We start from the raw sequence: 25,570 nt of genomic DNA, 5'->3' as shown, positions 1-25,570 counted from the left end.
GAGAAAGGGCGGTGCCCCAGGAGGTCAGCTACAATGCTATAGAAAAATAATAATAATAATAATAATAATAATAATAATAATAATAATAATAATAATGTGAATTCCACATACACTCCAAAATTTAATAAATCTATATGCTCTAACACATTTTCCTGGGAAAGTTGCATGATCACAGCAAAGATTGTCAGATGGCATCACGATCTAAGAGGACTTATCCCAGGAAGAACCAGGAATGATTCAGCAACAAACCATTCATGGGACTGAGCAACTTTCCCAGGAAAATGCCTTTTTAATCCCCTGGTTTTCCCCTGTGTAATAGTTTCCCAAGTATGGAGGTGAGGTGAAGAAGAGAATGAGAACATAAAAACATTTACTGCTGCCTTTGCCTGTTGAAACTGTGCTTCCCTCTACTGGCCAAGCACAGAATATTTTGCAGATACTCACTGTTGAAATACTTCAAGATGAGAATTTTCTTGTGCAATTGTCCTACCCCAAACAGAAATTCATAGGGGACTCAGACACTCTTGTATTCCATTTGTAACCCTCCTGTGTTTTGCCACTCTTGTCCAGTCTTTTTTCCCCCTGACACACACACACATCTACACTTGTTAAGGAGGAAAAGAGAAGAAACCAAAGGAGAGAGCCTGTTATGTGGCTTATGTATGCATACAACAAATTTTCTTAAGAAGCAGAGTATGCTAAGAAACAAAAGGGCAGCTTCTGGATGGAGAGAGTCATCTCTACAGTGCCTTCTGGTGGACCTCACTTAGACCAGTCCGACTCCCTCTTTGTGAGTCTGCTGCCCCTCCAATCAGCACTGGCTGATGGCCATTTTAATATCTACAATGCCTTACAGTGGTCTTCTACGTTGGGAGTTAAGTTAACATTATGGTTGTCTTGCATGTCCACCGCTGTGTCAGGAAAAATGGAAAATTAAGGGGTCTCAAGAGCAGGTGCTGATGCCCCAGGAGCTGTTGGAAGATGCTGTGTGGGGTTAGGAAATAATCATGGTTCATGTAATTCCAGATGGAAACAAGAGGTACACAGAGAAATCATTTTCCTTGGAAAACAATATAGAGTTACAACAGCCAGAAATTGTGTTGCAAGTACCACATATTCAACTAGTAATGCTAGTGGTAAGAGGTTCTCAGAACCCTTTGCCACAGAACGATTAGGGCAGCATAATGTTACATTTACCTTACAATGTAGTATGATAAGCCAAACTCAGGAAGGGATTGCCACGCCTGGATAAACCTCAATTTGGCTTCCATCAGAGACATGTGAGCAATATTCTGGTGGGCCTCCAAGATACGAGCAGCCAGCTTTAAAAAAATAACAACAACACACAGGTGAGAAAATAAAGCTTTGATAAACGGATGTGAAAAACTAAAGAACAACATTAGATGGATTGTTATGTATGTTGTTTCAAAGTAGAAATGTCACAATGGCAGCCTCTGAGATGCAGACTGCCTGCCAAATGCTGATCACTCTGTAAAAACGAGGCAAAGCATTGCAATCCAAAGGTCATGCTTTCACTGTGAATACCTTCCTGCCTGGGTGGTCCTGCTTCCTCAGAACATTACATGTGTGGGTGAAGCTATTAATCATAAGGAACATGGGCAATGCCATTTCCAGCCAGTCCTCTTAGCACTTTCCTTCCTGTATCATCAGAGGATATGCAGTTCAAGATCTGAACAGTGCATTATGTCCAAGAGCTCTGGTAGCTAAGGATTCCCTAGATGATCATACCTGTAATTAAAATGACCATTTTTGGTGGTGTTGCAATGCCTGGTAATGTAACCATCATGGAATCAAGCAGCTGTATTTCATGGTGTAGTTCTGTATTTCATAGTGAGTGCACCTCTCACTACTGCCACAGTCTCAACATGTGGCCCTGAAAATTTACTCTGCGTTTTAAATGGGGCTCTGTCAGATTATGTATTATCATGCCTAAAAGACTGTACCACACTTTTCTTTTTTACTTTTAGACATGCTAAAACAGGAGAAGAAAACATAACCATTCTGAGCAAACCCTAATACAGTGGTGCCTCGGGTTACGAAATTAATTCGTTCCGCCATTCCTTTCGTAACCCGAAAATTTTGTAACCCGAAAAACTTTTCCGTTAGCACTGGAAAGCCTATAGCTGCACTTTGCAGCATTTGAATTTCGCGCCGAAATGAATTTCGTAACCCGAAAAATATTTCGTAACCCGAAACAGTTTTTGCCAATCCAACTTTTTCGTATCCCGGAAATTTCGTAACCCGATCATTTCGTATCCCGAGGCACCACTGTAATTGGAACGGCAGTCTTCCTCTGTTAAGAACAATGGTACCAAACGTTTGGAATGGTTGCCTTAACACTTAAGATACATTTTATCAGTAATATTTTTCAGTGCTGTGTAGGGAACTGCATATGGTTGAAATTTTGTTTTAACATGAGTGGGCCTCAAAGCGTGCCAGAGTGCTTAGGTACAGTGGCATTGCTGAGGTTGGTGCCACCTGGTGTGGGGAGGGGGTTAACTGCCCTACCTTCACCCCCGGCCCAGGCTGCTGCTGAGTGGAACGATGGAGTACTCATCCAGTGCCTATGGAGTGCCCATCTAGGGTCTACTGTGGTAGCTGTCTGAGCAGCCATACTGGACTCTGAAGGCACCACCATCTAGCATCTGCTGCTTCTGAGGGTGGTGGTGCTATGGCCTCTGGAGCTCCTGTTTAGGGTCCAGTCCAGCTGCTGTGTGAGCAGGAAAGGAAAGTGATGCCCTTTCTTGATTGCCCAGTAGCCAGTCCCTCCAGGTATAATACCCCACCAGGTGACACCCCTCTCTGTTGTCACCCGGTGCAGTCAGCCTCTACTTAGTGACGCCTCTACTCAGGTAGACAGAGGCAATGGCATCTACGACTCTCTCTCTCTCTCTCTCTCTTTGGGCATTTGCAGCTTCCCACCTATTATAGAGGCAATTCTGGTGATGTTCTGGCATCCATTTGAAATAAGGGATGGGGGTGGGGACAAAGCTTTACCTGTGCATCTTATGCTGAAGGCAGATGAAAACATGGCTTGCATAATCTGATACAGGCTACTTCCTTACGCAAAGGTCTAAATAGTTCAATTGTGGACATAACAAGTGTTACATTCCAGGGAGTCCAACCATTATATTACAGACATAGCCAGTGACTTATAGCAGGTCATATTACTCCAACTCCAACTCAGTGCTTTGGACTCCTGGATGGAAAAGTTCACTTCTTTCCTACCCAGGATCCTTTCAGATGGAAATGCCAGAGACTGAATGGCATACAGAATATTTTAATTACTGTACTGCCTTTGCCCCATCCTACTGTCTTATGTCCAGTTAAAACAGATCTGGGAGCAGAGCATGATTTGCACAGGGCTCACACAGTGGGAATATGGAAAAAGCAGACTATCTATCCACATTCTCCATATACACTACCTATACCCAATATGCCACCTAATGGAAAAAGCTAGCTCTTTGGAATTTCATTTGCAGTACTTTTGATTAAGGCTTTGTCGAAGAAAGTGAAGAGAGGTCCCTGAAATTCAGTTTTTGCCCTAGTTAAGCAGGAACAATATGGATTTAACCTGAATCAGCTTCATGATGCTTGACTCTGAAATCTGCCCAAGATCTGGTGGTTATTTCTCACTCCTCCAACTCCTACTCACCTGCTTAGACTTATATTTTTTGGCATATCTTGGTGAGATGAAGCACTCTGGTTTCATGTCCATGCTTTCTATATCAGAAACATCTTGGGGAGCAGCAGTTCTGGTTTTCATTTTTAAGAAGGACAAGATGTTTTGAACCTCAGGATGGTAAGAGCTGTCTGCCATTGTTTTGCCTTTGGAAGCCAAAATGCAAGCTGCCATCCATCTGGCATATTGATTTTCCTGAAAAAAATAGTTACGTGAAAACCATGAGGAAAGAAGTTCTGACAAAATTATTGCGTTGAAATATTGCTCGTATTTTTAAAAATTTCAGTGATTTAAACTGTGATGTCAAGCTTCTTTGGTTAAAACACATGCAGGCCCTCATTCTGAACCATCACATAGGACACAGATGGGGAACATGTGGGATGTTATTAGATTGCAACATCCATTGCCCCTTAGCATTGGCTGTGCTAGTTAGGGCTCGTGAGAGATGCCTTCCAACAGCCTATGTAAGGCCAAACATCCTCCACCCAAAATATTGAATATTAAAATGTTCTGCACCGTGCTGAGTCCAGTGTTGGGAGAAAGGCAAGATCTAAATTAAATAAAAATAAGTAAGTAAGTAAGTAAATAGAATTTAGGCTTCACCTGTATTAATCTAAATAGTTTCAAGACAGGATTAGACAAATTCTTTGAGGATCAGTGCCCTGACAGCTACTAGCCATGAGAGCTAGCAGCAACTTCTGGGTTCACAGTCTATGAGTAACAATCTTCATACAACAACAACAACAACAACAACAACAACAAAAGCAGACAATGTGCTTGCACATAGCTTGTGGGTTTCTGAGTGGCACCTGGGTGGCCACTGTGGCAAAGATGATAGACTAGATGGACTTTTGGTCCACCTTTGTATCATCCCTAACCATTGTAAAGTGGGTGATCAGTGCACCTCTGGTGCAGTTACTACTTGATGTGACAGAGATACTTGTGTTCAGGCCATCTGGGTACTGGTGGAGGAGGCTGGGTAAGAAGAAAGGTGGTTTCAATGATACACTTGTCATTTCATGGGCAATCTGGGTTTAGAAGAATTTAGAATTTTCCAGAGTATTTTCTTTTTGTCAATGAACAGAACAGAACAGACAATCACAGAGCACATTCAGGGAAGGTGACTTGTAAAAACAAATATACTGGGGGTAAATATGAGCCATTTTAAAGCATCCTACTCTCATTCTACTATACATGTCATTTGGATTTGCTTTTCAAAAAAATCAGGTTTGATGCCTTCTCTTCATGCTTTTGAGTTTTTCAAAGATTGAATTGTGTGTGTATGTGAGTATGTGCATACAAACAGTCAGAACACTGAGGGTACAGTGGGTGGTATAGGGTGAATTCAGTTTTAAATTGGATTTGATACCTTATGAGCTGATGGGCCATCAATTTCAAAGGCCTTTTGTTTTCTTGTATGGTTCTCCAATGGTCCACAGGGCCAATGCAGAGAGGATACAGAATACAATATGTGAAGGTGTGTATGTGGATTTTAACCAAGATTGCAGCACACAAGGAAGAGTAGTTTAATTCTTTCATTCCTTGTCATGGAAGCCATGAGAGGCAACCCACCATTGGTACCAATGGAAAATTTCATCTCATGGCCAGTAACAGCTTTACAGTGGTGGTGATTTTCATCAGGATCATAGTGGGAGAAGAAAGGATTAAACTTTTCCTTCATACAGGTTGCTCCATGGCAGTAACAAAAACACTTGCTACTAAAACATCTTTTTTGGTACTGCCATGGCTAGTTTGGCCCTTAATTTATGCCCCTTTTTTTCATCTACCTGTCTTCACACACAGGCAATTTATACCAGAAAAAGAACTGAGCTCCTTGCTTTGGATTCTGGAGAAGCTTAAACAGTTTCCCCCCCGCCTCCTCCCTGGAGACATGCCGATGGATAATACAGAATCTTTTGAGAGGCTTCTTAACTCTAGCTATTCTCTATGAGGCAGTCCGCTCTTCCACACTGCAGAAATAAAGCAGTTTGATGCCACTTTAACTGTCATGGCTCTATCCTGTGGAATCCTGGGATTTGTACTTTGACAGGGGGTATCCAGCCTAGTCTGTCAGACAGCTCTGGTGCCGCATCAAACTACAAATCCCAGGATTCTGTAGGCCAGAGTCATGGCAGTAAAAGTGGTGTCAAATTGCTTTATTTCTGCAGTGTGGATACACCCAGTGATATCATTTCATTGTGACAATCCTTCTTTTTACACTGTGTTGTTGCTGTTGTGTGCCTTCAGGTTGGCTCCAACTTATGGTGACCCTATCATAGGATTTTCTTTGCAAGATTTATTCAGAGGACACAGGAGGTTTCCAACAGCTGAGCAAAGATTTGAACCCTAGTCTCCTGGAATCCTAATCCAACACTGAAATCACCGTACCATACCGACTATCTCCACAATACACATACACAACTCTCTTCACTCACAGGCTGACTTTCACTGTGAGAGCAGGTCATTTTTTTAAAAAAAAATCTCCATTTTTGTGGACATACCAGGTTGGACTGGAAATATTTATGTTCTACATCTGTCTGGCTTTACTATGCTAACCAGGTACCTGAGCCCCAAGGAGACTTCCCACACATTCCCATAAAGCACACAAAGTGTAACACACCCTCCTTCAGAATCAGTTGGCTGTTTTGCTACTCACGTTATCACATCTCAAGTGTACTTCATTCATTCCATCAGCAACAGGGATGAGCAATTTAATTCCATATTTTTTCCCTGACACATTTACATCTGGGACAATTTCACACCCTGAATGACAGAACACATGAGAAGTTATAAGGGAAGTTATGCATAATTCACTTTAAGGGTGACCTACAAAACCAACACAAGGACAAGAAATAAAAAAGAGAGAATAAGAAAAACAAAACAAAAAACCAAACAAAAACCCTAACGTATAAAACAAGAAGACTTAAATCCAAGTGTTAGTCACAACTACAGAAGGCCTACTGATTAAATGGAAACTTGATCAGTTAACATGAATGTAAACTCCATTGACTCATTAGAGTAGCCGGGACTAATGATTTAGTGATGTTAGTCTAAAATTAGGCTATATTCTAAAATTGTAGAAAGTTAACCATTATATTGCTATGAAGAAATGGAAGAATTTTTTCCTCTGTCTACTATAGATCATTGAACTAGGAAGTATGAAGAGCATTTGCTTTAGTCTGTACAAAAAATGCATGCCAGTGCAAGTATAGTAATTTGGTATTAAATTGGAGAAGTGAAATTGATTTTAGGCCCAAAGTAATCTTGAAGAGCAAGGATGGGGAATTTCTGGCTATTGATGAACTATCACTTCCATTGTCCCTCACCACTTGATAGGCTGACAGGTCAGATGGGAACAACAATCCAACAGATGACAGGAGAATTCCACTTCAATGATGGAACAATGACAGAATAACCATGAAGTCACGTGGACGTCTTTTGTGCGATCGCGGTCAATTGAGACTCAATGATGGGACAATGACCGGATAAGTGCGACACTGTGTGAAAATCTTTTCTTGATCACATGATAAGGACAGGAAAAGGACAGGACAAGGATGTGCTTTTCCCTGTGTGATAATCTTAAGAGTCTCAGGTTAAACGATAGGAGATTATCACATGCGACACCCATGCCATATCTGCACTGATACTTGCGCATTGTAACCATCAGTGATGGATCTTACCACATTGCTCCATGCTTGGGCAGTAGGCAGTCTGTATCCAATCCAGGCTTCTCCTGCAGCTTTTCATGAATAGGATTTTCCCATTTATGAAAAGCTGCCGGGGAAGCCTGGATTGGATACAAGCTGCCTCCTGCCCAGGTACGGAGCAATGAGATGGGATCCATTTTTGAAGTTTAGATCCCACATCCCTCCCAGCACATAAATGGCATGCAATAATCTCCATAGTCATTCCAAGCATCCTCATCCCCTATCCTTTAGTCATTTGGCAATAAACTGTGGTAAAACAATAGGAAATGACAGAAGAAATCAAAACATTACATACAAGCAGTGTACATTGTACCTCAGTGCGGGTAGAGAGCAAATACACATATTATCCCTTGTGTCATGTGCTCCCCATCAAACAATATAAAAGGAATTTCTTTTTATAAAATGCAGTATGAAAACACCACCTTTTACCTCTTAGATTTATTTTCTCAATGGGTTCTCCATATTCTGCTTCTTTGTTTTTAAAATAAGATATGGATGTGTCTTTGAAGACAAACCAATATTGCTTGAATGCTTTCAGTGTCAACTTTTTAGATCTGTAATTAAAGAAGAATTGCATCAATTCTCTGTTCTGATTACACTACTTACCAACTGGGTGTGTGTCCCAGTGAATTAGGAGAATCTCTTTGGGCACTACTGACGGATAATACGATTTTTTAAAAGAAAGCAATATCCAGCTCCTTCAACTGAGTACAGTGGTGCCTCGGGATACGAAATGATCGGGTTACGAAATTTCCGGGATACGAAAAAGTTGGATTGGCAAAAACTGTTTCGGGTTACGAAATATTTTTCGGGTTACGAAATTCATTTCGGCGCGAAATTCAAATGCTGCAAAGTGCAGCTATAGGCTTTCCAGTGCTAACGGAAAAGTGTTTCGGGTTACGAAATTTTCGGGTTACGAAAGGAATGGCGGAACGAATTAATTTCGTAACCCGAGGCACCACTGTAGTTGTAGTTACAGTTAGGAACAAAATCTAACTTATTTTTTAAAAAAATTATTTTGCATGTCAAGTACACTTCATGGCACAATGGACAGTATTTACAAGATGACAGGCTTCTTTTCTATTTGACAAACCAAAAAAGCAATTTTACATGGTTGGCTGAAGTCTACATAAAAGCATGATAGTAAACTGGAAGAATGGGGTGCTGTCATATGACTTGCCCAAGGTCACCCAATGGTTTTAATGACTGAGTGGGATTGTTTGCAAACAGTAAGATGAGTGCTTTTTCTCTGGCAGTGGTTTCTTACATTCTAAAGTTCCTCTTAAGTTTCAAAGGTGACCTATCTAAAGGCATAGAAAATGTGTCCCTGAATCTTTGTAGTTCTTTGCACAAAACCCTTATTGGTTTGCTGCCCTGACCTTATCAGAACAAATTTATACTCAAATCTTTCACATCACCTTATGTTTGTAACTATTTAGAGCTTTAACCAAATTCCCTTTGAAGCAAAACACATATGTCACGGCCGTTAAGTAAAACCAAACAAACCATTGACTGAAAAGCTCTCTCTATATTTTTAAATCTCAGTGTTCCACAGAATTAAAACGTTTGAATCAGTTAAGGAAAAGGTAACCACTTTTTTCCACAGCAAAGGTGCAAATAATGGACTTTTTCTTTGAAAACTCCATTTGATTATCAGCACAGAAAGCTGACAATAATACAGAGAGATGCTGTGTCTGCATTTACTGGTGATTTGTACTCATTTAAAGATATACCTGTAATCCTGCATCTTGATACCATTGGCCTACACCAAATAAGACTTGTTAAGTTTTTAAGGTGCTGCAAGATTCTTTGTTGTTTTTGCTACAACAGAATAGTATGGTTACCCGCTTCACCACTGTAGACGAGACTAAAATTACAGGTAGTGATGTTAATTTGTGGGAGCAAGGAGTCCAAACAAAAACAACCATTAAATAGTTAGGAGATGGCAAGCTAAAAATTGGAGAGGGAGAACTAAAAAGAAAATGAGTGTGTAAATTTGATAAAAAGCACCAGTTTGTGATTTGGAATAATCTTAAAATGATCAAGAAATATTGTTAATGCAGAATAGGCATGCTTACTACAGAATTAGTCCTCAGTGAGATGGACTTCTGAGTAAGCATATAGATAGGAATATGCCACATATAAAGTTAACATTGACTAGTGCAAATCATATCAAACTGCAAAAAGGCAATCTTGTACAACCATGTGGACACCTCATGCGCACTCACTGTACACTCATCTGAATGCCCCACAAATCTACATCTATAAATTGCACACTTAGTTGTGCGTAGAAACAGACAGGCATCCTGTGCATTTTACATTTGATAAAATATATTCCAAATTATCTGGTCCCAGTTAGCAATTAGATGCTGCATTTTGCTCCAGTTGAATTTTTCAACTGTCCTAGGCTGTAACAATGCACTCTTCCTAATTTCTTTCCTTCTTTCTTCATAGACATTCCTGGTTATAAAGAGGTTCATGCAAGGAGGTTATGGACTGGAATCAGATTACAGTTAAGTAGCGATTGGGACTACAAAACAGTTACCTAACCAATGTGAAGTTTAAGGCTTTCATGGCCAGCATCCATAGTTTTTTGGGCTATGTGACCATGTTCTAGAAGAGTTTATTCCTGATGTTTCGCCAACAGCAGTGGCTGACATCTTCAGAGAAACAGTTACCTAATCGTAACTGTTTTGTATTCATGACCATTATTTAGCCACAGTTCCGACACTATTGCTATGGTTGTAACTCGCCCTCTGAAGCCTACTTTACTTTGCATCAGCTGCATGGGGAAAAAGAGGGACATTTCTACCCATGATCAAGCACATATGAATAATGTTTTTTTAGATGGCTCGGATGAGGAGAACTTTGTTAAGTATAAGCTGATGCAGGATTCCAGCCATGCTCTATAATTATGATCTTAAAATCTGATAATATAGTTTGATTCCATTCTCTTAATTAATAATTAATTAATTAGGTGTAGACAGCTATTTCTATAGTCATATAGCCATTAATAGATCGTCCTTCTCCCCCAAAACTCTGTGATTCACCCTGAACAAAAATTTGGCATAGCAATTCCTACATGGGCATATATAAATAAATAAAGCACATAATACACTGAATGATAATAATATGAAAGGGGGGAAATCTGACAATCTTTCATGAAACACTCCTTACAATGGATTTTACCTGTTTTGTTTTGCATGTTATTGTATTGTTTCAATTATGTGAGCCTTCTTGAGGTTTTTTAAAAAGGAAAGTTAGCACAGTAAATACTACATATATATACATACATTGCTAGTTGTAGTAAAATCATATTTGATACAATTAAAGTAACAGACCTTTAGTATTTTATGAAACTCCCCCTCTCCCATTATTTCTTCCAGTTTTTACTTACGTCGGATATTGGTGTCTTCATGCATTTTGTATAACTGGTGTCCACTGTAGTACTTTAGAGGGTGTACAATTAAATAAACTAAATTAACTAATAGCTTTGTCATTTCACTTTTGCTTACCTAAATAGCTTGAGGTCATCTGCAAGCTTCGGTATATCTGTGATATCCTCCTATGGACAGCCAAGAATTATTTTAGTACAATATACATATACATATTTTCTGAACATGATACTGACTGACCCATATTTGGGACTATGGAAATACTAAGAGGCAGGAACAAAATCCAGCCACCTCAAAACCGTAATGTCAACATTATAGTACATTTTTCAAGCTGTTGTTTTCGCTTCTGTCACACAGAATTTCTTTAATCAGAGTCCAACAATATGTTGTGGATAAATATAAGTGTTCATATGCCAAATGAACAATGGTCTTTTACAAGTCAGAGAGGTGGAAGACTTTTCATCTCACAGTAATAAGATAACCAAAAGGCTTTTCATCTCATAGTATAAAAAGTTGATAAAAGTTCTTTTCTTAAAATCAAAATCTTAGCTAGGTCTGAAATTCAGGCACAATTCACCCAGTACTAAGAACATTGGTTCCAAGCAGGATTACATTACTAAGGATTCTGTATGGTGTGGTATGAGAGGACATCAATGGAGGAGTAATACTGTGAGTTACTACATTTGGTGATGCCAACCCTAGGGGAGCCACTGGTTCCAAGGTGAGAGTTGCAACAATATCATGTGTACACACATTGAAAATACAACAGCAGAGTCTGCTATTGGATATATTTTGAGAGAGGGTTAGTGACATAAAACCACAACCCTTTCTCCTCTGTGTGACATATTGTCTTGTCTCTATGACCCCTAAAGTCAGGTATGAGACATACCAAAGTACCCTCTGTTTTTCCACCTTCTAGAGTTACTTCAAGATTAGAAAGCGCAGCCTCCACTTCATCTGTTTCAGCTTCACTTGTAAAATCTTGTGATCCTGATGATAATGTCAGCTTGCTGACATGATACTGCAACAAAGATATATAAGGGATAAAGGCAGAGAAAATAGTAGAAGAGTCTCATTTAGGTTATACCTAGGGAAGATTTGTAGTACGTTAGTAGTAAAAACATTTGATATTGATGGAAGGTATTTCCCCCCATTAGGTAACAAATGTTAAAAAAAATGTAATGAACAAGAAAGAACAATTCTAATAGACAGACAATTGACACTGCTGTCCAGTGATGACAAAACACCATATACAGACAGTGCTAACAGAGTGCAGTACTCAGATTGGTCATCTAATAACTATGAATATGTCTATACCAATAGTTTTGCCTAAATTGCCACTTGATGTGTGTGTGTCTACTTTCTACTTTCTATTTAAAGTAGACACGCACACACACATGCACACACACACTTCCTGAAACAGCAATTTAATTAGAGAGGATTTGGAAGCATTAAACTGCAGTGGCATTTGTATGTGTATGTAAAAGAACACCTAAGAGGGAGTAAAAAGGGCAGATTGAGACAAGGGTATTTCTGGCTGGACTTAATAGTAGTAAATTGGAACAAACCTGGGGTGGGCAAAGTGTGGTCCTGGGACCATATTTGGCCCCAAAGACTCATTATGTAATCCTCAACCCCTTCAGTTTCTCCAAATTGTCCTTTGTCTGGAAAAAAATAGAACGAGTTGCTTATTCTGGTAGTATCCAAGCAGGGACATAGCCAGGATTTTGGGAAAGGGGTGTGTGTGTCCAGACTAAGTGCCACCATTATAATGGGGGTTGGATGCAGTGGCGCAGCAGCACACACCATTCATTGTATCTAACAGAAGGGGAATCTGAACCCCGCGGACTTCCCCCCCCCAGCTAAGTACCTGATCCAAGAGCAGCCATTTGCATTTTAAACTGGTTGCAAAGCATTGTTGGGTACCCTGCATTGATTGATTTCAAAAAGGTCTCTTTTTCCAAAACCAGATGTGGAATTATGGCCAATTCAAGGCTTTTTTGGCACATTATTGGCAACCTATGGAGCCCCTAGAAGGTCCCAAAGATACAAAATTAGTTCCTGTACCTACTGTAGTTGCCCATTATTTGGGTTACTCATTGGGAAGCCTGCACCAGTTGCTTACTGGGAGACCTCTTACAAAGCACAACAGACAACTGCATTGTACAGAAGTTCCTATTTGCTTCCACTGATACTGTGCTTGTGTACTGGTGCATAAAGCTAATATTACAGACACATCATAAGTCTTTCTAGTAGTTTCCTCTAGAATTTGACATCGTATGGAAGTAGGAATGGTAGAGCATAGCAATATTTTTTGGGGCCAGACATGAATACTCTTCATAATTGGTGCAGTAAGTTTATCCCACAAATGTTTTACAATCATTTGCTGCTGTAGAAGAGTGGGACATCTGTTAATTATTTACATATGTTTAAATACTGTAGAGTTTGTAACAGCAAACCAGTTAATCTCTACTGAGAAGCTGGAGTGGGGTGGAGGCCTCATGTAGAACAATAAGTCCATATGCTCGTCTTCTGGAAAGTGCTTAACTAAAGCTGGGAAACTGGTTTTTCAACTTAAGAGCAAGCATGTACCTGCAATGCAGCAAAGATGAAGGTTTCTTCTTCTGTGCAGTCTATTTCTTCCAGCAGAATAGCCCATCGAGCTTGTTCATACAGTTGGCTGATTCGTACAGCATCATACTGTTGAGAGAAGAAGCAAGAGCAGTGTTGTGATGGGCAACGTTTTGAGCAAGACTATCACAGATTGAACACTTACAACAACACAACTGCCTCCCCACACACAGTGCCTTAAAATGGAGTTTAGGAAAAGTTACTTTTCAGACTATGGCCTACATCCTGTTGCTAGTCCTGACTAGAATAGACCCACTGAATCAATGGGTTTTACCTATGTGTTGACTCATCCATCAACAATTGATTAAATCAGACCTACTCTGTTTGGGACTAACAAACAGGATGATAGTCTATGTGTCTATCCAAAATCTCCCAATGTTCATGCTGCCTGAGATAATCTGGGAGCTATAGTCTTAAAAGGTAATATTTCCAAGCTCTGCCTTAGGTTTATTTCTTAGGCAATCATCTGTATGTTTATTGGAAAGTAAGCCAACAGAAGCTTATTGTGAAGTAAATGTTCCCATGCTCAAGCTGGGAAGTGAACAACAAAACAAGACCCTACTTCATGAAATAACTTGGACCACAGCAGCATGAGTATGAAATGACTTTGTTCAACACCACAACAATCATGTGTGGTGAGGCTCAATCTCCAAGGCTTTTGTGTAACTGTGAAAGATAACATATTCTTCCCTCTTTTGCTAAGTTGATGTATTTGTAACTATTGGCAGGAGAAACAATGAAGACTTGTTCAGACTACTTTTAAATGGAATGCAATACAGAATGCTTAACAGGATGGTTTAGAAAGTCAGATACATGTTAGGGCATGAATGTGAGGAATTCAGTTTTTCTTCATGGTAAATATGATCTCTATGATGGTGGCTCTAAATATCTGTTTTCTGTCTTACTGGCAGCAAAACATATTTTGTTTTGCAAGTTCCACTTCTTCAGTTTTAACCCACAAACAGCTTCATTTGGTGCAAATCCCAATACAGAGGCAGGGCAATTTCAGCTATTACAGTATTGCTCTGTTAAATTTAATGTGCATATATATTTTACCAGAAATGAAAAATCTGTTAAGCTTCTTCTGATATACTTCTAAATCCTCGTCCCATCTTCCTAAAAGTGTGTGTATAACTCACTACAGCAGATACTCACTACAGGCAATATTTTCCTAATATTCTGTGAGGCACAGAATAACGACATCAAGGGATGGAAATGTTTCATTCTGGATTTTGCTACATTAGTAAAAGAAGAAAGAACACCCCCATGACATAATGTATCTGGGTTCAGATGCAACACTAAATTATTATTATAAGAAAAATAGTGGTGTAGTGGTTTGAATGTTAGACTAAGACTCTGGAGACCGGGATTTGAATCCTCACTTGGCCGTGGAAACCCAGTTGGTGACCTTGGGCAAATCATACCCTCTCAGCTTCAGAGTAAGCTAAAAGCAAATCCCATCTTGACAAATCCTGCCAAGAAAACTCTACATTAAGTATAGAGCTGCCTGCTAGAGATAAAGCAGATGATCTCAAGTGTTCCTAACAAATGCTAGCCCATGCAGATCATGTATAGTGTTGTTTAAAAGGATGATTTCTTACACAATACAAGTCTGTGTCATCCACTGGTGATGTAAGAAATTTGATTCCTTACTCATAAAACCTTCCTGAAGGAATATGATGTAAGATATGTGATGCTTCACATGAAATGTAAAGGAAACAAAAAGCTATTTACCCAAACAATGAGAGGTCTATGTTTCTCTCTGAAGACAGTGTGTATGCAAGTTGAGTCTCACTTATCTGAAATTCCAAAATTCAAAATATTCCAAAAACCATTGTTCCCATGGGTGGCTGTGATAGTGACAACTTTGCTTTCTGATGGTTCAGTGTACACAAACTCTGTTATATGCACATTTATTTAAAATATTCTGTAAAATTACCCTTAGGTTATGTGTATAAGGTACTTATAAAACATAAATGAATTCTGTGTTTGGACTTGATATCCCATTTCCATGAAATCTCATGACATACATATATGCAAATACAGCTATTCCAAAATGAGGGGGGAGGGGAAATCCAAAATCCAAAACACCTCTAGTCTCAAGCTCTTCAAATAAGAGAGACTCAACCTGTATGTATATTTACTATTTTGTCAATTTTAATGAAAAAGTCTAAATGAAAAATAGAGAGCCCTCTCATTCTCCCCAGTGTTAATAATCCCAAAATTCCAGTACTTAAGAGTGTTTAAATAGAGTGTTGATGCTAAATCTTCCTGTGTGGCTCGTACCATTGTTCACAGCATAGGAGCCCAGGCAACCAGAAAGTGATCAGAAAGACCTCCAAACAACTACAGATTTAGCTGACAAATGGCAAAAAACTCTCAGTTCTTCATCTTGTTCCTTTCAGATATAAAGCACAACTCCCATTATCCCAGTCAGAATAGTCATACTGGCTGGGAATGATTGGAACTATGGATCAACTCATCTGGAAGGCAGAAGGCTGACACATAAATGTAACTCTGAAGTGAGCACTTACTTTTCACTAAAGTAAATGCAATACTAATCTGAAATGTTTTGCTTTCTTCATTGTGTAAAATTGTAGATTTTAATAAGAAAACTGATCTGTAACTGGTCTCTCCTTTTGTAAGTAGCCTCCCTCATATGAGATGTCATAGTGAGGATGGAGCAAGCTTGTTTTCTGCTGCTCCGGAGATTGAGATGAGGAGCAATTGATTCAAACTGCAGGAAAAGAGATTCCTTCTAAACATTAGAAAGAACTTCCAGACGGTAACAGTTGTTCAGAAGTGGAAGATGCTGCTTCAGAGTGTAGTGGAGTCTTCTTTAGAAATTTTTAAACAGTGGCTGGATGGCCATCTGTTGGGAGTGTTTTGATTGTGTATTCCTGCACAGCAGGGGATTGGACTGGATGGCCCTTGGGGTCTTTTCCAGTTCTACGATTCTATGATATTAACTGGATTATTTTATTTCATCAAAATGTAATAGTAGAACCAATATGATATTATCCAATAGAAATAGCTGACCTATGGACTGTCAAGATTTAGCTAGTGAAATGAAATTTAGCAAACTCATCAAATGTGCTTTTCATCTAACATGTTATAAATCACAGAAGATTATGCAAGGAGTCTTAAAGTTCCTTACTTTTGCATTCAAATCAAAAAAAGTGTAGTATTTAAAGCGTAGCATAAGCTGATCATCTTCCTGGACACCTTGTTCCATGAGTGATCGAGAAGAATCCAACCATCTGAAAAAAGAAGAAAAAATACTTACTTACTTAAATCCGTTACATAAGTTATTAAACTCTATAGCGGAAAAAGGAATTCCAGCCTCATGGAATAATGCAACAAGCTTGTGTAATTTTTTTAAAAAAATCCTTAGACAGATAGTACGCTTATTTTGGCACCAGGGAGACAAAGCTGTTGTTTTTTTTCTGAAATGTATAAGATGAACCCCTCAGTTCTCCTGATAGTATTCTAGTTAGGAACACAGACTATATTTTTTGTCTGTCTGCATAGAAAACATGGTCAGGAAAAAACAACATGTGGATTTTCTGCAGGTATTTGAATAAATTATATAAAGTTGCTGCTGCACAATTTTCTGCACAGAAAAACTATGTACAGTTTTCCAAAATGTATTTTTCTGGTCAAGACATTCAGTATTTTTATATTAGTATCAGTGTGCTTTATATAAAACATTCCCATTTTGCTGTGTACAGCATTTTCTGCAAAAGAAATCATGTATATTTTTGCATAAATTAATTTTCTCCAATGAAATTTCCAAATGCAAAGAATCTCATGGCTGATCTTTCCCATCCTCTCAAGACATCCTTTTTTTCATTAAAGATTAAAATGTTGATGAATGAGTCTGTACAGACAGCCCCAAATAAACCTGCTTCAGGTCACTTTGGATGTATGCTGTTTAAATGTTACACACGTTTAAAGAGACTGGAAGCTGTGCTCCAGTCCTTAGGACTGGAGCGTGGCTTTGGTGCTGCTTCTGGCCTCTTAGGATGCATGCATAATTTAAATAGCATATCTCCAAAGTGACCCTAAGCAGCTTTATGTTGGCTTGTCTATATGGGCTCAATATTCTTTACCTCTCTCTCACACACACAGACATGCATCCATACATACGCTTAACATATGAGAAGGATAAACTAATCAAAAATATGTGTGTGCTGAAAGACATAATACAACGATGTACAAGGAAATATATATATAACAGGAAGCTGTGCTTGGCTGGCATTCCTGGCACATTGGCACATTCTCCCTGAGCACCTGCATGATCGCTCTGCTTCTTTCAACTCCCTTTTGGAAACCTATTTTTCTGTGAAACTCTTGGCCTACCCCTTTGCTGAAATCTCAAACAAACCAAACCCCAAGCACATGTAACAATATTTGCTCTAATTTGCCTCTTATCCCCTTTGCTTTCCCCATTCCTTCTCTCTCTCTCTTTTGTGACCCTAACACCAACATAAATTTCTTTCTCCTGTACGATTTTTAACACCTTTGCCTGATGAAGAAGCCACTAGAGCTTCAAAAGCTTGCAACATGCATTTTGTGCATTTTGATTGTCCCAATAAAGGTACAACTGTCTCATGTATTTTGGATCCTATTGTTGTTCTCTTTCCTTTTGTGAGTCCATACTTTTATCTTTCCTCCCTCTATTATTTCTCTCACTTCAGCTAAGATCATGATTATAAACTGTTTGTTTGTCTCCCCGAGTAAACAACCATATACGCTGATGGCACTAAGCATATCATCACAAGCTGTTTTTAAAAAAACAAAACACATCACACACTTTTGTCTCTCCAAATGTGAACAGCTCTTTGAAAATGGCCACTATAGACCCTATTGCATGGGGTTAAAACCCCGGCTTAACTTTCCTGAATTCAGTCCTAATTCAGGAGGAAACTGGGTATTATCACACAGAAATTGCCGCTGAATTACCGCCTGGGTCCATCCTGGGTGTAAATGTAAGCCACTTTGGCAGCCATTTTTAGAAGTCAGAAGCTTCTGACTTCTAAAAAGGGCCAATGAAATGGTTTACAGGACCCAGGCTGCGCCTGGGACAGACCTTGGCGGCAATTCGGCTGTGATTTCTGTGCAATAACAACTGGCTTCCTCCCGAAATAGGACTGAATTTGGGAAAGGTAGGCCAGGGTTTTAACCTCATGTGATAGGGTCCTATGACAGGATCTGGAATTACTGAAATATCTACTGTGTTTAAAAAAATCCAACCTTAAAATGTTGAATAACTGTTGATGCTCAAATCACTCCTGCAAAAAATAATAATAATTTGGAACAATGAATCACTACACACATTTCTTCCTGGCTTGTCAAAACCAGCAAATTGAGATGATGACCAAAAGTGTCCCTTACCCCGCATTTAGTTTTGCTTTGTCAACCAAAGTTCGAGGCTGATACATTTTCGCCAGTGTTTCTGGTGTACAGTTGGGATGGTTGAAAGCAAGGCTGCTCCAGTTCTGCTTTGCCAAAGGACTGTCACCAAACCATGTGACTGTAGAAGAGACAGGGGTTCCACTCATAGGATCATAGATGGGCGTCATGGTTTTACTGTATAAGCCAGGACTTGCTGAAATGTTAAAGATGGGAAGTAAGAAAATCAGTCTGCAATACCACTGAATGTTAAAGTAGTTCATTGCTCTAAAGACTTTTACTTATCTCAACTAGAATATTGCTGTTATTTGCCATTGAGTCAACTTTGATTTATTGTGATCTTACGAATGAGAGTCCTTCAAGAGCCCCAGTTGCCAACTGCCCTTCTCACATCTTGCAAACTCAGATGCAGCTTTCTTCATGGAGTCAATCTACCTGTAATGTAGTCCACCTCTTTTCCTACTGCCTTCCACTTTATTGAACATTGTAATCTTTGTATCACTAAATATATGTTTTTCTCACTAAATGGATCACCTCACTTTAGTCATTTTGGCTTCTAGGAATTGTTCTGGCTCTGTTTGATCTTCAACCCATTTGTTTAACTTTTTAGTGGTCCATAGTATCTGAAGAATTCCCCTCCAGCATCACATCTCAAATGAGTTTCTTTTTCTGTCAGCTTTCTTTAGTATCCAGCTTTGACATCCATGCATAGAAATCACAGCCATATATACAACTAGAACAGACTTATTCAATCAATAGAATTTACCTAAGTGTTGGCTTAACAATTGATCCAATTAGTCTACTCTAGTTGGGTCTAACCAATAGGATTCGGTCTGCTTCCTAGCTGTACACAGATTCATACATACATATGGATAAATATTGCATAGAGCTATATTGATAATAGAATGTAATTTGTTCCTGAATTTCCAAAGAGATGCTGGGGTGCAAACATTGTCAGGAAGCCAAATCCTAGTGTCCCAGAACAGTAGCTCTCCTTCTTGAGCCTTGGGAGATTACCGCACACTGCTTTAAAAATGCAATTTCACTGGGAAGGAAGCAGTTTTGGCGATACTGATCTCATGATGCTACCTCCCAACCATACCTGCCCTGTCCCCCACTCATCCCTTTTCATTCACAGGTGAAACCCATAAATGACCTGGCAATTGTGCAATGCCCCAGGTGTGAAAAGTCATCTTTTCAGGACAGGGCCTCTCTACTGCTATTCTATAAGGCATTATGCTTATGGATGTTGGCCAATGGGTAAATAAAATGAACACAATTATTATCTGCTGGACTATTACCTGGTGATCCCAAACTCACTGGAGAGTTATGCAAATTTAAGATATCTTCTATGACTGGTTCTTTGTCTTTGTCTTTTCTTTTTTTCTTTTTCACATCTTCAGGTAATTTCAGCAGAGAAAGTTCTTCTGACCGTCTTATACCTGCAAGCAGAGCTTTATAAGATAACATGTCTTAAAGTGAAACAGACTAAACAGGCTAATGGCTTGCTTCACTGGAGACTCCTTTACTTTGACAAACTGGATTCTTTTGGGAAGCACGGCATATCTGTCCTGCTGCTGATGGGTATGCTTTTGCTGTTGCCTCTAAAGAAGGAAACACTCCTGAAAACATTGAGGAGCAGTGCCTGCTTCAGTTTTATTTTTTTTAAAAATCTGGAAGAAAACTTTCAGCTACTTCCAAGTTTGGGATGGAGAGCCATTAAAATGCACATTGTTTCGGTGAAGGTACTGCCTGTGTTGGGCCAAAAATTGGAAGTGGGCCTGTAACAAAGTCACTGGCTTAAGGAGTGAAAGGAGAATACTTCTCTGTGGTTGTCACCCCCCAGAATCCCTCTCTCCTTGCATGTCTCTCCCAGCTATGTCTTCAAAAAAAGCCCACTGGAAATATAAATGACCTAAGATGGGGGCAGAATGGTTTTGCCCTCCCCACTCCCATATTTCTTTTGCTCCACCTCACTAGCAACATGATACAGTTGGCCCTTTATATCCATGGATTCTTTATCCATGTATTCAACCATCCACAACTTGAAAATATTAAAAAAATATACAGTCGCCCCTCTGTTTTTGCAGGCGATCAATTTCAGACCCCCCCCAATTTTTTTTGAAATGAGCATATATTCAAGCCCCATTGGCTTGAATGGGAGCGCTCCCAAAGGTAGCTGCAGGCATGTGCCATGGGTGCGCGCCCCATTGATTCCCTGTCTGTTTCCTGCTCACGTATATGTGAGGGATGCAGAACTCAAGTCCACAGAAACAAAGGGGTGACTGTATAAATTCTGAAAAGCAAACCTTGATTTTTCCATTTTATATAAGAGGCACCATTTTACTACTTCATTGTATTTAATGGGGCTTGAGCATCCACAGATTTTGGTATCCACAGGGGAACCTGGAACCAAACCCCGGTGGATACTAAGGGCCCACTGTATTAACAAATTAGCAGATATTAGCAACTTATTATTTATTTATTTAATTTATATTGTGCTTTTCTCCTGAATGGGATTCAAAGCAGCTTACAACATAAATTAAACCAGAGCAGTTAAAACAGTATGAAGTACAAAGGTGTTTTTTTGTTGTTGTTGTTAAGAAACATTCAATAGTATTTTCAATTAAACTACTATTATTAAAACATGAAAATTTAAAATCAAGACACCTGAAATATACAATGCATATTAAAATAGCACACCCATTTACACAACACTCCACCTTGATCATCAAAGGCTGAAGGCCTGTTGAAACAAGAAGGTCTTTGCCTGCTAGCGACAAGACAACAGAGAAAGGGCAGATTTAATCTCCCTCAGGAGGGAGTTCCAAAGCCTAGGAGTAGCCACCAAGATGGAATCAGAGGATGGTGGGAGAGAAAGCCCTCTCCTCAAAATCATAAGATACGAGCTTTTAAATGGCACCTTAGCCATATAGGGCTTTATAGGTCAAAGTGAACATTTTGGATTGTGCCCAGAAACAGACCAGTAGCCAATGAAGCTGTTTCAGCAAGTGAGTTATTATGTTCCCTATAACCAACTCCAGTCAGCAGTCTAGCTACAGCATTTTGAATCTGCTGAAGTTTCTGAACAGTTTTCAAAGGCAGCCTTACATAGAGTGCATTACAATAATCCAATGTGATGTTACTGTGACCAGATCTGGCTTCTCAAGAAATGGGCACAATTGGCGTTTTAACTGTCCAAACACACTCCTGGCCACTGTTGAACCCTGGGCACCCAGGTTCAGGGATGAATCTAAGAGTACAGTGAGTCCTGGATTTGGTTCCAGGCTCCCCCATGGGAAAATAAAAACCAATGCATATTCAAGTCCCATAAAATACAATGGTGTTTATATATTGGAATTCATATATATTTTTAAATATTTTCAAGCTGTGGATGGTTGAATCCATATGTTAAGATAAAGAATTTGTGTATATGGAAGGCCAACTGTATGCACAAGAGTATGTCCAAGTGATGAAGCTGATTTTAGGGGGAGCATTACCCCAGGATGAATCCCGATTTCCTGCTTAGCCTTGTGACTGACCAGGTACATCCCGTCCTGTATGGATAAAGCTTCAGTTTGTTTGCCCTCATCCAGTCCATTGCTGACAACAGATACTAGTTTGGTGCTTTTACATTAATCTTATACTTTTTGAAAATTACATAATAGTCAGCTCTTCTTATACACAGATTTTTTTATACATGGATTCAAGCATCCACGGCTTGAAAATGTTCAAAAAAAGTATAAATTTCAAATATCAAACCTTGATTTTCCATTTTTATAAGGGGCACAATTTTGCTATGGCATTATATTTAATGGGACTTGAGCATCCATGGATTTTGTTATCCACGGGGGATCTTGGAACCAAACCCCAGAATATAACAAGGGTCCACTGTATAGGTTGTATTGAATACCATACTAGAAAATTTCCCTGCAATTGCCTAATCTCATATTGATGATTTCATCTGTGATCTGAATGGTACAAACGTTTGACTGTTAGCACCTACTATTTTTAAAATGCAATTCACATCAAATTCCATGCACAATGGACCAAACCCAGTAACTTTCTGAAGAAAGTCAAAGTTTTCTTATCAGCTCTCAACTTGTATGAATGCATTTTGGATGGTAATCCAAACATCAAGTTTGTTAAAAATTGGTTCATACCTGTGCATTCTATAGAAAACAATAACAACAGCCCTGGATGTCTGAAGTGCTTATTCATGTACTTGATGGATCAGATCCAAAATCTTACTATGACCTTTGTTTTGGCCCCTTTAGATAATACCCCTATTATGTGTTCTGTGATGACTATGGAACCAATCATGTGGTTTGGTGCAGTCTAAAAACACTTCATACAGTACTTTCAATATGTGCAGCAGTTAATTAGAAAAAACAAGACTTGAAAATAAACAAAAACAAAACAAACAAATCTTGAAAATCTAAGATCTGGCAATTCAAACAAGACTGCTGAGTATTATTTTCTGTCACTTTCCCTGTATGTAATTCCTAGAATTTCATTTGCCTACTTGTTGAGGAAAATAGGGAGATAATGAAACTTTCCAGGGTTGTTTGTGAATAAAGAACATGGTAGCCCCACATTGGTTTATGTACACTTTTCTTCCTCAGCTCAAGCAAAAGGATGGACCACTGGTATCATTACAGAGGTACTGTGATGTGATGTGTGTGTGTGTGTGTATATACACGTACGTGTACACACACACACACACACACACACACACACACACCATTTTTGTTCTGTACCTCTTAATTTTCTACTCCATCTGTTTTTTTCATTAATAATGGTCTTATATAAAACATTGTCTTTAGTCTGATAATTTGGTCATAAATACCTCCCGCAGGCTGAACTAATTTATCAGCTCCATGACTATTTATTTGTGGTTTAGGAATACAGTACTTTACTTTAGAGCCAAATTCCTGTTGAGCAATATCTGAAGATTTCATCACAGCAATTGTGACACTGCAGACATGTTTACAGGCATGGTCTAGGACTTGAGACGGTGAACTCCACAGCTGTTTGTATGGCTTGGGGTGACACATTCCATCTACAGGGAGTGGTTGCATTAAGTCACATTCCATCGTAGATGTGAATGATATACACAACCTTACTGTGTACATGTGGAAATTTGTGGCCTAAAAGCAGGCTTCCTGGGATGAGGCAGGACCTCTCAAACTGCTATGGCATTGCAAACACCATTAATTTCAACAAAATTTAAACCCAGAAAGATGTAAGAGAAAGGAACACTTAACCCTCACTACTGCATTGACTATCATAGAACCATTCCTCCTACTCTCTTTTAAAAACAGAAACATACTTAACATACAGTACTTTTATTTTACTGGATCGTCCTGCAAATCTACTCAGGAAAATCTAATATATATAAAATATGCATTTACAAATAAATTTAAGAAAGATAATGATAAAATAAAAATACTCAAGAGTATGAAAGAGGAACAATACACAATAAAGTTAATATTGTACCAATAGATGTTAACGGTGCAATCTGTACTGCAGAAATACTGCAGTTTGTCACCACTTTAATTGCCATGCCCCTATCCTATGGAATCCTGGGACTTGTAGTTAATTCTGGCACCAGAGCTCTTTGACAGAGAAGGCTAAATGGCTGACAAACCTACAAATCCCAGAATTCCACAGCACTGAGTCATGGCAATTAAAACAGTGTCAAATTGCAGTATTTCTGCATTGCAGATGCAGCCAATGAAATCATAAACAGAGGCTATTGTTAGCCAAAATTGTTCGACAAAGGAGCCAAGCACCTGAAAGAGTAGAAAGCTGGGACCCAATAAACTTTTCCATTGTGATATCTGGGTGATCTTACCAAGAAAGTTGAAGCCTATCTAAACCCACATGGTAATAGTAATGGGAATTTGCAGTATGGCTTATAACCCATTGATGTTCAATCAAATAAGAGGTCCCCAGGCCATATGTGAAGATGACCACCACCTATCAAGTGAGATCTAGCCTCCCACAAACATGTAGGAAACATTTTCACTTATTTGTAACAGAAGAAGCAATGCTTCATTCCAATGGTAAACTTCCATGGAATGCTGTTCTAGACAGTCCCCATCCATTTAGAGGCCTTTTTGAGAACCCAGAAGACTGCAGGTGGAAGGAGCAGCTTGGAAGGATGAAAGTGAATCTGATGAAGTGGGCATCAGCATGCGAATGCTGATGCCAAATAAAAGTTGTTTGTAAGGTATCACAAAATTCTTTGTTGTATTTGACAGCAATGGCTATTTCTGCCTGGACATTTCTGTCATGTGGGATAGTGGTTGCTGCATGTAATTTTAGGATATCAATTAACTAAGTTGATATTAATCTGCTTAATATTTTAGAAAAATGATACAGGTTGTGTAGGTGCTAAAAAAGAAAGAAAGAAGAAATCTCTTTTGATGTCAGAAACAGAAAATTCACCTATAGATCAAACAAATAATCATTACTCTATCATTTCCACTGTCACCATCAATAATAATAGTAATAGTAGTTTGAATCTGAAAAGTTCCATAGGATTTTTATGTCACCATTTCCAACTCCTTTGTCAGGCTTATGTTCCCATCAGTTCTTTGTGGATAGTAAATCGTTTTTTGGTTTTTGTTGGTTTTTTGCACAGGACTTACATACATGGCTCAAGACAAGTGATTCAAACAAATAAAATTAAATAAATATGGAAAAAATAAGTA

At 39.0% G+C, this 25,570-nt stretch overlaps 1 protein-coding gene across 2 annotated transcripts in view; it reads right to left on the bottom strand.

Moving 5' to 3' along the window:
- FERMT1 (FERM domain containing kindlin 1) overlaps nt 1–25,570 on the bottom strand; it is a 39,433-nt gene that overhangs the window by 4,158 nt on the left and 9,705 nt on the right. For both annotated transcript variants that reach the window (XM_042438112.1, XM_042438102.1), the window contains exons 5-14: nt 20,153–20,293; nt 18,834–19,047; nt 16,594–16,696; nt 13,398–13,505; nt 11,695–11,826; nt 10,926–10,975; nt 7,840–7,964; nt 6,360–6,466; nt 3,677–3,898; nt 1,198–1,322 (exon numbers count right to left, since the gene is read on the bottom strand). In XM_042438112.1, the coding sequence (XP_042294046.1) occupies nt 1,198–1,322; nt 3,677–3,898; nt 6,360–6,466; nt 7,840–7,964; nt 10,926–10,975; nt 11,695–11,826; nt 13,398–13,505; nt 16,594–16,696; nt 18,834–19,047; nt 20,153–20,293 (1,327 nt within the window). The remainder of the gene's footprint in view (nt 1–1,197; nt 1,323–3,676; nt 3,899–6,359; nt 6,467–7,839; nt 7,965–10,925; nt 10,976–11,694; nt 11,827–13,397; nt 13,506–16,593; nt 16,697–18,833; nt 19,048–20,152; nt 20,294–25,570) is intronic.

This window comes from Sceloporus undulatus, chromosome 1 (genome assembly GCF_019175285.1).
Source record: "Sceloporus undulatus isolate JIND9_A2432 ecotype Alabama chromosome 1, SceUnd_v1.1, whole genome shotgun sequence".
Lineage (NCBI taxonomy): Eukaryota > Metazoa > Chordata > Lepidosauria > Squamata > Phrynosomatidae > Sceloporus > Sceloporus undulatus.
Note: the sequence above shows the minus strand (reverse complement) of the source record. Positions and strands in the feature narration are given on the sequence as shown.